This window comes from Haliotis asinina, chromosome 14 (genome assembly GCF_037392515.1).
Source record: "Haliotis asinina isolate JCU_RB_2024 chromosome 14, JCU_Hal_asi_v2, whole genome shotgun sequence".
Classification (NCBI taxonomy): Eukaryota; Metazoa; Mollusca; class Gastropoda; order Lepetellida; family Haliotidae; genus Haliotis; species Haliotis asinina.
In genome coordinates this window covers 51,154,400-51,167,759 of record NC_090293.1, presented here as the reverse complement: position 1 = coordinate 51,167,759, position 13,360 = coordinate 51,154,400, and the positions used below count along the sequence as shown (strand labels likewise).

The 13,360-nt window shown below is 41.1% G+C and overlaps 1 protein-coding gene across 1 annotated transcript; it reads right to left on the bottom strand.

Annotated features, from left to right (window-relative positions):
• Positions 1-1,673: 1,673 nt before the first annotated feature.
• On the bottom strand, positions 1,674-12,913 carry LOC137261543 (sulfotransferase 1C2A-like). The gene is made up of 6 exons (XM_067799305.1): positions 12,811-12,913; positions 11,077-11,265; positions 9,490-9,819; positions 8,271-8,374; positions 7,548-7,710; positions 1,674-3,620 (listed from the first exon to the last, which is right to left on the bottom strand). Exons 2-6 carry the CDS (start codon positions 11,243-11,245, stop codon positions 3,499-3,501), a joined length of 888 nt encoding a protein of 295 aa, XP_067655406.1. The 5' UTR covers positions 11,246-11,265; positions 12,811-12,913; the 3' UTR covers positions 1,674-3,498.
• Between the last annotated feature and the right edge of the window lie 447 nt (positions 12,914-13,360).

Here is a 13,360-nt window from a genome sequence, read left to right as displayed (position 1 = left end):
TCCTGAACATCGCGAGTAAAGAAACAGGGTCGAGACTCTCAACATTACAGACAGTCTAACGACACTGCATTGTGCATTTCTTGTGTGTGAGTCATAATCACAATCAGTACTCACGTAATGCATGAGACAGCAATATAGTGCAATGAATGCACCTTTGAAATCGGTCTTAGTAAACTCAGACTCAGTATTATCTGTTGTTCTGCTAAACTGAGTCTCAGTATGGCAGTTTAAAACTCAGCCTACATTTTCTTTGAGTGCTTTGAAATAGAATTTCTGTTTGAGTGGTAAGTGAGGGAGCGCGTTTAATTTTTCAGATAAAGTCAGGGTAGTGCCAAGTCTCGGTTACCCGGTTCGTCTGCAGTATCTCACTGTGAACTACTTGTGATATTAGTCTCTTATCATAAAGTTTAACTACACGTGTGCGTGGCGTATAGGTTGTTATTTGTATTATGACGTTTCCTACTTAATAATATTGTAATGAACAAATATGTATTTTGCAAGACCCCTTGAACTTATCATCGACATGTACATGAGCAGACTTGGCCTCTCCGGTATGTGGTTAAAATAATGACGATCCGACGCAATCATTTAAACATTCCCCAACTTCTTAATGCCTCTCAAAGAAGTCACTCATTTTAGTCTTCACTGACGCCCCCAAAACGTGAATTCGTGCATGATGTTTTTATGCCGCTTTTACGTAGCAATGTTTAAGCAATATCACGGCAGAAATCTGCTTCACATCATGTTCACATTGAACTACTGCACCAGCCCTCCCCTCTCCAGACATAGCCTAACGACCGTCGTATCTCTAAAATCTCGCTTTGGAACACCTTACGGGTGTACAAAGCAACCTAAGTGTTACAACTGTCGTAAGTCTTTCTTTGGTTCTTTGGAAGTTACGATCATCACAGCGTTAAGATCACATTGTGTAAACGGGGCTAGAGTCAAGGGGCTAGATTTTCGAAGCTCTCTTAGCGTTAAGATAGTCGTAAGTGCCATACATTAACATTAACTTACGACTATCTTAACTCTAAGAGAGCTTCGAAAATCTGGGTCAAGACCAGCAAAACCTTCGTTACGTTACGAGCTATCGTACTCTAACTTACGAATGACCTAGTGCTACGAATGCTTCTTGGATCGGGCCCCAGACCTGTATTTGTAATGACAGATTGTATTGATACAAGACTAATGCAAATACAGTTATATTATACCTGTTCATTCAGGTGAATATCGTTACAGGTGCTGTTTCCATAGTGATCGTGGCACTGGAATCTACGTGACTTCCTACTATTAGCGTAGTCATACATTAGTCTTTGTAATAAACACCCATTGTGGAAGTGGACCCTGATATCTGAATGTGCATGCGTATATAATAATAATTTTACATTGAAGACAGTTTGCCTTTTTTCAGTCAGTTAGTATGCATGATTATCAGTTGCTCCAAATACGTAATATTCATGATCAGTTAAATATTCTCTGTGTGCTTTGTTGTTTTGTATTTACATGTTTATCGTTGAAGTGTTGTTTATACCACCGCATTACGTCACGTCGCTGCAGTATAATGTCACGTATATATTTCTGTATAGTTTCTCACCTTCCAAAGACATTAACATGTTTCTTTACTTGATTGTAATAGAACATTTTTAATTTTAAAAAAATGTGAGCCATCTGTCTGATGTACAATGATTTATTATTTGTGATGACACATACCTGCTCAACTCGGAATAGACAAAACATATACGCAAACGATATATTACACTCATCTTCGGCTTAATTAAAGTTTTTTACATATTTTCGCACATTTCGACATATCAGCATATCATCTTAACATGTTTTCATTGACATTTGAGACCGCAATGTCTTATTAACATTCAAGGAAGTCAGTTTCACCTACCAATCGTAACATAACACACGCAACATTCAATCTTGTAGTGACGAGAACAATTTGCACATAAATAATATTACATGTAGATACAGACCCGTGAAAGTGTCAACAACCAATGCGTTATATAAAAGGCGACTATGCTTGTCGTAAGAGGCGACTGACGGGATCGAGTGGTAAGACTCGCTGACTTGGTTGACACATGTCATCTGTCCCCTATTGCGTAGATCGATGTTCATGCTGTTGGTCACTGGATCGCGTGGTCCAGACTCGACTATTTACGTACAGCCGCAATATAGATGAAATATTGTTGAGTGCGGCGTAAAACTAAATTCACTCACTCATGTAGATACATGTTCATTTCACCCATGTGGGTAATCGAGCTTCATCCACCAGTTAAGCACATAATATGTGCGTGACCTTATAATTCTGGTTGACCCTATGATATATGTTGTTTTTGAGGGTATCAAATTACTAAAATGGTTTCAACAATTGAATGGCCTTGTGTGTCCTATTTTTACAGTGTCGTCGTTCAGTGTTTCTGCATAAATAAATATCTCTTCACCGCTCCAAGGCTATTTACTTTCGTCTGTCTTTCGTGAGTGTGCATAAAACTGTACAAGTTCATTGACACACGACACCAGCCCAAAACGGAGTAATTCTATAACCACCTATTTGTTTATTGTTTTACCTATTGTTTCACCAGGTAGATTGCACGCTGCAATTTATAGATAATGTTTTCATTAACTTGAAATTACAGCGAGATATCCCACGATTCAACTAGTATATTCACATTTGAGGTAACAAATACCATGACCCTGAAATAGGTTCACGTGTCTATACGTGCGTACATTCGCCTACTACAGAAATATGAGCATAAAAATAAAAATTCTGATGATTAGTGAAGGGTCTTTACATGTTCATTTTCACGTTGTCAAGGAGCAGCTTGAACACTCCAGGATTCTTGAACTACAGTCACCGATCCCATTAATATGAAAACCTGTTTGGGACACTTCACAATTTGACACAACTGAGGCATTGTGTAATTTGATTTTGACCAGACGGTCCGGAATGTTTTCAGGTAACCAACTGACTAGCCTTTCCGTGTGTTTATGACCAACGTCAGTCCCGAGTAGTTTAGATCATTGCTACTTGGCAGTGATTCGTAAATACATGCTCAGATACAAGGAAAAGCAAACACTTGTCCTTGTGAAGTCATACAAACGCCGCACTCATTAATATTCCAGCTCTATGGCGCCGGTCTGTAAATAATCTTGTCTGGACCAGACAATAAAATAATCAACAACATGACCATCTATCTACTCAATTGGGATACAATGACCTGTGTCCGACCACCCAATGTCATTAGTCGCCTCTATGACAAACACGGGCTGCGGAAGGCCTATTCTTACCTGGATCTTCCCGGCCCAGATGTTCATAACAGTCGGACTCGTACAAAACACTCAAATGATTTACTACAATTTCTTAAATGTTCTGATCATCTATATTTGTATTAGTGTGGCTTCTGGACTTGAAAGTAATAACCTCAAATTCTTAATGGATGTATGGGGAATACTTGTGGTCGTTCAAGAAGAGCGATCAACGGAAATGGTTGATCACGTGCTACTGTGAGAGTACCGCTTTCTGAAGCGAGAGTTCGTCATCCTTTCCTCATACAGTTGATCAAACCACTCACTCAGGGCTACAGAGAACATAGTCTTCCAGTTCCCGATAACACCTACAACAGACAGAGAAACACAAGATTAACTCGTGCATGTTTCTGAATATTACTAATTCTGCGTCTTTTGGTGTACGTGTTACTACAGTAATCTAAGGCCTTCCTTTGCTGCCAGTCGTCAGCATTAGTCAGTGCTAAGAAGACTTCTCTACACTGAAGAATCAATAGTTTTGTCATTTACTAAACACACTGGGCAAAAAAGAAATTCAAAATCCATTTACTCAATACATACTGAATGCTCAAATATGTGATTTCACATGCATCTTGAGCCATTCAAAGCAACTGCAAGTTTCTTGAACGTTGGCGTCATGAAATTCGGTATCTTCACCACCACCAGCAATCGCTGCATCTCCTGGGCTTAGACTCAATGTCCTGAGTCGAAGCTGTCGTATCCTTTTCCATTCTTCATCCAGCGCAAATGTTGAAATGTCTGAGGCTGAGGTCGTTGTAGTCGTATGCGTCTATCGAGTTGGTTCCACAGATGTTTGATAGGGTTGAGACTGGGTGATTCTGAGGGCCATGGGGGTACGTTTGGGTTGTGGTTACCCAGCAAATTCATTGTAGCACGTGTGCCATGTGGTCGTGCATTGTCTTGTTGGAATATCTCACTTTGGACATTAACTGAAGGAAGAAGATGATATGGCGTTGAAGAATTTCGTCACGATAACGAACTGCGGTTAAATTTCCCTGTATGTACACGTGATTTTGTCCTCTCATTAGCGGATATTGTTACTCACGTCATGAGACCTCCTTCCACAAATCTGTCTCTCTTAAGAACGCAGGAACGACTGTACCTTTCCTTTCACCTCCGATAAACACGTATCCTTCCATCATGACGAAACAGCTTGAAACGTGACTAGTCACTAAACCAAATCCTCTTCCAGTTTACGAAGGTCCATGCTCGAATGTTTCGATTCAACCGCAGTCGTGCCCGACGATGGTGGTGCCGTGGAATAGGTCCTATAAAGGGCCCCGTAGGTCGGATGCCATGGAGTCTTAGACGATTCCTGACGGTTTTGTGACTGGATATTTGCAAAGGGAGGGGACAGGCCAAACCAAACATGTGTGCCCTCAACCAGTCCCATTTAACACGAGAATCCCAACTACCCAAGAGACAACCATATCCCAGTCCAGTCATCCCTAACCTGTTCGAGATAACAGTCTGAAGGAGAGAAATGAAATGCAGAGAAATCTCAGACTGAGAGTCGGAGGAGACACGCTGCTCAAATGGAATAGGTGTGACCCCGTAGGGCCTTTCTTGGACTTGGAGAGATGCATCCAGAAGATGGGACAGAACATGGTTTGTCAAAATATACAGATGGACACCCTTGTGTTAATTGAGCCCAAAGGGATTATCCTGTTATATAAAAACCTGAAGTGTGTTTCTCATTATATATTAGGTCATCTCTTGTTTTTCCATTCTATGCGCATTTGAAGTTTTTGTTTGGAGGGAAAGGTTTCACTTTTCGCTAGAAAGACCTCCACCCAGGGTTTACTTTTCGTTAGTAAGACCGTTTCCCAGGTTTTACTTTTCCTAAGTTTATATGAACATCAACATTCAAATGATTCATGAGTGTATGAAATCAACTGAAAAATATCGTTCAAGTTTAAGCACAAATTACAAAGGTTTTCCCAAGAAGGATTGGAACCGCAGGTCTCAGATGCGTAGGCAGACGCTCTATCGCACGGCTTCCGGACAGACGAAGGTGGTGGTGTTAAATTATCTACTTATAGTTACTGTCGTTAAATTGATTTTACGAGTGCTTGTAATTGTTATGTAGCTTCAATAAATGATCATCTATGTTGTAATTACCCATCACTGACGGTATACATGGAACAAGACACACTCCTCTTCGGTTTGGATAGACAATGTGGAACCAAAACAATGTATATCCCAACCAAATTTACAAATATCGGAAGGTATCAGTCTGGATGTGAACGAAGTAGAGACCCGAGTCAGAAGACTCGGTGCCAAGGCGTCAAATGCGTGGCCAGTGTTTGACTGTCTAACCGCTTCTATATATGTTAGAGAAAACACTTCTTGTTTTTGGTAGACAATGTAAAACTATCGGGGTCGAGAAGTCCCTCCGGTTTTACACTGTCTACCAAAACCGAAGGGAAGTGGTTTTTCTATGCAACTTTGACCATTCTTATGGCGGTCATCACTGTTCCCGCTCCAGTAGGTCTTAGACGTAAAGTGACTACATTGAACACGATCTAAGGCATTCATTCAGTAGAACACTCCGGTCAATGCTGGGTGGATATACGCATCCTGTGGTCCGCATACCAGCATGTTGCAGGGAGCTCCAGCCACGCAGGGATCATTCTGGATATTTTTAAGATGATCGTGCACATGACCCTACAGATAGGCAAATCGGAAGATAGAAAGGGTTCAGAAAGCTTCTCATAGTCCTTTATCTGACTTGACCGCCAGGTACTGGATAAAGCTGCAGCAACTACGAAATGTGTGCCATCAGTGATGTGCGTGTCACCCACAAAATAGCACCCCAGAGAAGACTCAAGTTCCACACTGGTGTCTCGGATAGGAACAAACTTGTCCTTTACGCGAGATGCATTTCTGGGCGCCTTATCGTCGAATCTGAGCATGGGTATGAGATTCAGGAACCGCCTTTCATACATTGCAGCCCTGACAAAATCCCATACTCCACAACACTTGTGAAGCCACCATCGACTGTTTCAGGTGAACAAATGTCATCAGAACTCCTATCAGTGCCAAAATGTCATCCTCATGTTTCTGTCCAAACATTTCGTGTGTGCCCCTTTTTCTCACAACTCTCTTCTCCTCAATGTTCGTAGGGCGGTGGGTGTCGCCTAGTAGTTAGAGCGTTCGCTCGTCACCTGGGTTCGATTCCCCAGATGGGTATAATGAAGCTTTATTCTAGTGTCAACCATTATGATTTTGCTGGACTACAATCGACGTGCAAACATATTAACTCATTCACACACTAATTCACACTGTTCGTAAGAGAAACAATCTTTCTAACCATGTCGACAATCATAAACACAGCATTCTCAGGGATGATATGATCAACTTTCACCACCCATTGCAGTGGACCTTGTATGACGTTTTGGGTAGGTGTTATGCCTGGTGGCAATGGAGTGGTTGACTACCATCTTTTCCAACCATAACCCATTGTCCAAGTTCATGATTATCAATACTGACTTCCTGCACTGCACCGCTGGATGATGTGCCATCACAGGAAGTGGACAGCATGAAATTGCTGTATTCTGTGAAAGTGGTTCTGCTTCATCACTGGCCTCATAGTGCTTAAAATAGTCGACTACTCATTAAAACCTTCGCAGCTCTTCCTTCGTTTGTCCATTTTAATGTAATAAAACCTACAGTCAACTACTTACCTTTACTGCATGGATGAAGAACATAACACTTGTAGCAATGTCCCAGGGTCTGTCAGAACCATGTATGCAGTTAACGTGGGTAAAAAATTTAAAAATGGTCGTGAAACATTAATCAAAAAATAAATGTTGATGAAAACGTTTTTGAGTCACGTTTTCACACACCTTGAGGAATACATAAAGTTTCAGCTAGAATTTCTAATTCGCTTCAAAGATATAAGAGCAGAAAAAGCTCCGTGCCTCTCAGGCCCCGGGATACAAGGTAAGTGTTAGCAGGTAAACGGTGATATGTGGAATAACACTCACCCTGAATTTAAGTCACAATCTCTCTTGACAGTTGTGTGTGTGTGTTTGTTTGTTTGATTGTTTCACGAAGCAATATGTTAGTTATAGAGCGTCAGTTTGTAAATAATCGAGTCTGGACAAGACAATCCAATGGTCAACAGCAAGGGCATCAATATACGTATTTGGGGTCAGTGAGTCTGGCCGCCCCATTTTATAACAAACATGGGTTACTGAAGCCTTGATAGTATTATTTAATGAAGAACGTACCTTTATGGTAATGAACTGCATCGCCTGCAAATCGCTCTGTATAGTCTTCCTTGTCACGTATCATTTTCTCGAACTTCGTCTTCTCAGCCACGCTTTTACAAAATTGTTCATCTCGAGGTACGCCCAGAAAATCCTTTATTCTCGTGATTTCCCTGAGTGGTTCCTGAAGGATTTATCACGTTTATCGTTCAACTAATCCAGCTTTTATTTAATGTAAACACCAATAATCACAACTGATGAATAAAGTGGGTTGCAATGCAACATTCATTTTAACTCTCTTGTTACAATTGTTTCATTTCAGTATTAGATCAGATCAACCGAAAACGTAAAGTTTTTTATCCTTTCGTCCAGAAGAATTTTGCTCAAAATCATAGCGGTTTAGTTTTAGTTAGCATTCTTAATAACCGACTGCACACATTAGAAATTCTCTAAACGGATTTCAACGTAATCAATCAGCATGACGTGTGTGGCGACTAGGGGCGGTGTGGTAGCCTAGTGGTTAAAGCGTTCGCTCGTCACGCCGAAGAAAGGGTTCGATTCCCAACACGGACACAATATGTGAGATCCAATTGATGTACCATACCAAGATTTCGTATGACCATCTTTTAATACATGTTGATAGTTGTGTGTCCAGTACTATGATATCGCCGTCGAATGGTTGCAAAACTATGACGAACAACATTCACTCACTAATCGTTATAACATAATGTATTTATAACATACCTGTTTCATCTCTTCATAGTACACAAGAAGTATTGGATGGTCTGGGTATTTCTGAAGAGCTCTTTCCCAGCTCGTCATATTCTCAAACCAGCTACCCCACTCCACTGTCACAAGGGATAAAAAGACAGCAAAATGACAATAAACAAAAATCTTGCAACTTCATAGTTTAAGAGGGAAGAAACATATATATTTCTCCATCCTCTGTAAAACGCTCCAAGTATAAGGAGACACTAACGAATGAATTCCATAGTACTTATTGTCTTTAGTATGTAATAGCGACTATGCTTGTCGTAAGAGGCGACTAACGGGATCGGGTGGTCACACTCGCTGACTTGGTTGAGACATGTCATCGGTTCCCAGTTGCGCAGATCGATGCTCATGTTGTTGATGACTGGACTGTCTGGTCCAAACTCGATTATTTACAGACCGCCGCCACATAGCTGAAATATTGCTGAGTGCGGCGTAAAACTCACTTTAGTGCGAAAAATCGAAAATCTGATATTTATATTTGGAATTAATAATGAAAGCGATTTATGGACAATAAATTAAATATTAAACCGTATGTGATCCTTATTGATATTAATATTTAATAACAAATACGATTGCTAGTAGATAATATGATCAGGCCCTATCCAAAATAGCCTCATAGCTAAAAGCCCTCTATTCTCACGTCCTAAAATATATTAATGGAACATGCATCTCGTTCAGGTTGACCTGATCAAGTGAATACTGATGCATTGCGTGCCCGTGTTACAACTGGCTAGGTCTATTATTGTGAAGGGGTGCACCTTTGACAGTTGATTGTCAACATGTTCGAACAGCCGAGACAAGGTTGTCGTTTGACACTTCAAAGCCGAGAAAGAAATCGCCAGAAACGTCCCAGCTTTCTTTAAAAAAGAAGCTACAGTTGGTTTACTGTTCCGATAAGGGCTTTTAGCCCGCAAGCAGCAATATTAATGTCATTCTCTTCTCCCGTATTAACAAGAAATTAATTCGACCTTCCGTTTGCGCCATATGGCCTCACAGGTTATGCATATGTTAGCTCATCCTGTACTTGTACGTCAGACAAGGTGTGACAATGACAGTTTTGCTCAATGACAGTTCATGGAAGACATATTTTGTAAGGAAGAGTTATCTCACACTTTAGGTCTTTAAAATTGCATGTATCCATTAGGTTACTGCGGATAACTGGTAAATGCAAGAAGCAAAATAGACTCACATTTTCCGCTGATACTTTGTTCCAACCAATCCTTCAGTGGTACATTCCACCGCTCGTCATATGAACGGTTTATCTTCTTGATGCATGTATACCAAGATGTTAAGGCGTCTCTCGGGTCCCGAATGAGGTACACAATTTTCGTCTTCCGGTCTATTACCTCCCTTGGCAGCTCTTCAAATAGAAGGTGAGAACTAAGAACTCTTGGTGATGGGTACTTGTCGAGTTCTTCCTGCGATGCCTGCTCCAGATGGAAAGATTCCTTCCGGGCTGGAATGGTCTCAGTTGATCCATTCATCAGCATGTTGATGATTTCAAAGTTCCAGTGTGTTCCTGAAAAGAGAGCAAATCCGATACATTAACATAAGGTACGTCCACTCTGCAAGTTCCACTATATTATGGGCATGTGTTTACGAATAACAATCAAACAGTCGTTAGAGGTTTATTAGTCGCACTGGTGACTTGTCCCACCGGGTACCCACTTTCTGATGGGTGAACAGGGGCAGTTTCGTACAAACTCACTTGCCAATTCGACATTTAAACTCAAAATCATATGTACGTGTATAATGAAGCCGACTTTCACAAACAATTTGCGCGCCATTTGAGACTGGGAACCAGGTATTGCTACTTCCATACATGGCACCATGGATTGAATATCTGGTTTCTTTTAAAGAAGAAACTGACTTTGCAGTGATATACATGCACATGACCCTTGGTGGTTAAGCTTAGGCTTGAGACACATAGTTACAAGCACGTTATTTATGCTGTAAAGTACAACATAATTTGGGAAAACGGCATTTAACATCAAATATAACAGATGGGCTGGTGGTAATGGAGACATAAAAGAGAGATTCAAGGGATGGTAAACAGATATGGAACCCTGTCAACGTACAACCTGGACCCGAGGCTGAAATGGTTTCTCAGTTGCTTGGTGGAATGCTGAATAGCATACATTAATGGTCGGTTGTAACGTGGACGTTGTAACGGTATAGAGCCCGTAGGCAGGTCACGAGATCTTACTATTTCCGTTGACAAAACTTTCCAAATAAGCCATCCTCAAATTAGCCAACTATTACGACTGATAAACATCTGTGACAGCCAAGTAGTACACCTGGTCTGTTCATGTGAAGTTATATCCTCGATAGCGCCATATGGAACAAGAACTGACTAGCTTTTCTCGAAACGTTCGTTGGTCTGCGCACTTCTTAAGCCCATTCTTATCACTCTGAATTCGATCAAAGTTAACAATTCTTAGGGCTACGAACGTTTCGAGAATAAGGGCGCCGGGCTCTTATTCTGATTCTTGATTTTACATTTCTTACCAGAAATCTGGTACCAGAAGTGAGGTGGACCCGGCCAATCCTCTCGCAAAGAGAGCCCGGGACCGACTTAGAGACTTACAGGCCCAGCTGTGTAATGGGTTAGTAAGCATTTTTTCGCCGCTTTTCGGGCAATATCACGGTGGATTACATCAGAACTGGGCTTCACGCATTGTACCTATGTGGGGAATCGAACCCGAGCCTGCGGCTTGACGAGCAAATGCTTTAACCACTAGGCTACCCCATATTACAGCGTAGTGACGTCACTTACCTGACCTCATGTATCCACATATCAAGACGTCATCATCACGGAGTTTCAAACTGGGAATATTCAAGAGAAGGTTCTCATCAAAGACAAAAGGAAATAGTCTTCCATTGACGTCTAAGATTTTCTGCTGTTGGCTGGGGTCAGTGCGTGGAGGAATTGTGATCACTGGCATGGTTACCGGCCACCTGTGACCTAGAAGATAGTAACTACCTGCAATATCGACATCCACATCTCTCCTCTCGGATCACGAAACTATCGTAACCATGGCAATAAATTTTGCACTATCAACCAAACCCTGTCTTAACACCCACCTAGAGTATTCAGTCATTTGGGCAGTTTTGGGCATCAATGAGTGAGTTTATCTTTACGCCGCACTCAACATTATTTCAGCTATATGGTGGCGTGATGTACATGTCGAGTCTGGACCAGACAATCCAGTGATCAACAGAATGAGCATCGATCTACGTAACTGGGATACTATGGTGTCAAACAAGTCAACGAGCCTTTTCACGTTAGTCACGTGTTGCTAAGAATCAATTCTAAGTCTGGGCCTATACATCTTCGAAGCTCACTCTGTGCTAGGATAGTCGTAAGTTAATGTTAATGTATGGCACTTACGACTATCTTAACGCTAAGAGAGCTTCGAAAATATAGGGTAGACCGTTCTGTGGAAGTGGTCAAACCACGTTCACAGTCACAGAGCATGCAAGAAGTCTTCTCGCTCATCTTCACACAATATTTCTACACCGGACTCTCGTGGGTGAGAAATATCGTCGAATTTTATCCAATATTGACGGAAACTCCGTGAACAAATTTCGTTCCTGTATTTACACCCTGCCAAAAGTGTTAACAAAAACATGTTTAAATCTCATTGTAACTTAAGCTGGAAAAGTAGATACACAGCCTTGGAAATAGCAACAAAAACGATTTTAGAGATCAGAATCAATGGCACAGGTAAGATACTAAACACAGGCTAGTGAGTGAGTGAGTGAGTGCAGAGTGTCAACCTAATGCAGTGGAAGCCTGACATACTCACAGCCTCACATACTCAAGATCAGAAAATGCCATGATAACCAAGAATACTATTACGTTTTCAAACACCCTCCGTCCTTCACCCATCAGTCTCCGATCCCACAGTTACAAGCGTTACATTGCTAATCTCACAATCGACCTACTCCATTAAATAAGCACGTGAGCTGACACCTAATTGGGTATTCCAGAGTCAGACCAACGAGGAGTGAAATGCCAACATGAAGACCGTTCGTTAGTGCAAACTATGTGCTAAAGTTTCAAGAGCCACAGTTTGTGCTGGCATGTCCGGACATTTACGAGGGACACACGTATGCCAAAATGATGCAATAACGGTGCTGATAATAAACATTGATGTGGCAATGATTAAACAAAGACGAAACATCAACCTTAGAGTCATTTCAAATCAAAAGACCTGATACATTGGTTTAAAGACAGCAGTTTGTGATAACAGGTCCAGATATCTACCCAGGACGCAGAGAGATTGTCAATAATGAAGCAGTTGCGGTTCTCAAGGTAAAGGTTGAAGTAACAGTTATTGCACCACAACGCATCATCAACCTTTGACCCAATCTCTAACAACTGTACACGCTGTTTTTAGGTCAGTGGGTGGCGTTTGGACATATGTTCTACTATTGCCGTAAACATGACTATCATGAAGTCTTGATACAGGAAAACTTTACAAAACTTGTTTTGCTGACCACCTACCTGCTGATTGCTACAGTAAACTGACGGGCGGTTTTAACTGGTCCCTCCCCCGATGTTGCAGCTCATTAAGACTATACAGCGTTTAAGTCGGCTGCGTTTCTGCGATCAGATTTAGATTCACGAACAATGTTCTCATCAGGGATGTCTAAGTCGGGAGTTTCCTAATCTTACTCTCTGATTCGAACCCATTTTCTGCTTATAGGTGATGGTGCATGAGCAATATATATTGAGCCACAATAAATAGGCATACAGTCAAAATAACGGTTACTTGAATTTCATTTGACTGAGTCTAGCTATTTCAATGAACAGTAAACTTTAATTTTTCTAAGGTTAGAACAATTCTTTAGTGTCAGTAGGCAATATTGTAGTGAATTTTCTTTAAAGAGAGTCACTTCTACTTATATTGTTTACATTTCATTCAGTGGTCAAGAATGATCTAAATAGAAACACACGAAAATAAAAATAAAATGATAGTCTGTCTATCACTGACTCAAATCAGATAAATGTGACTGTGGTTTAACGCGTGTTTAGTAATATTCCAGTAATATCA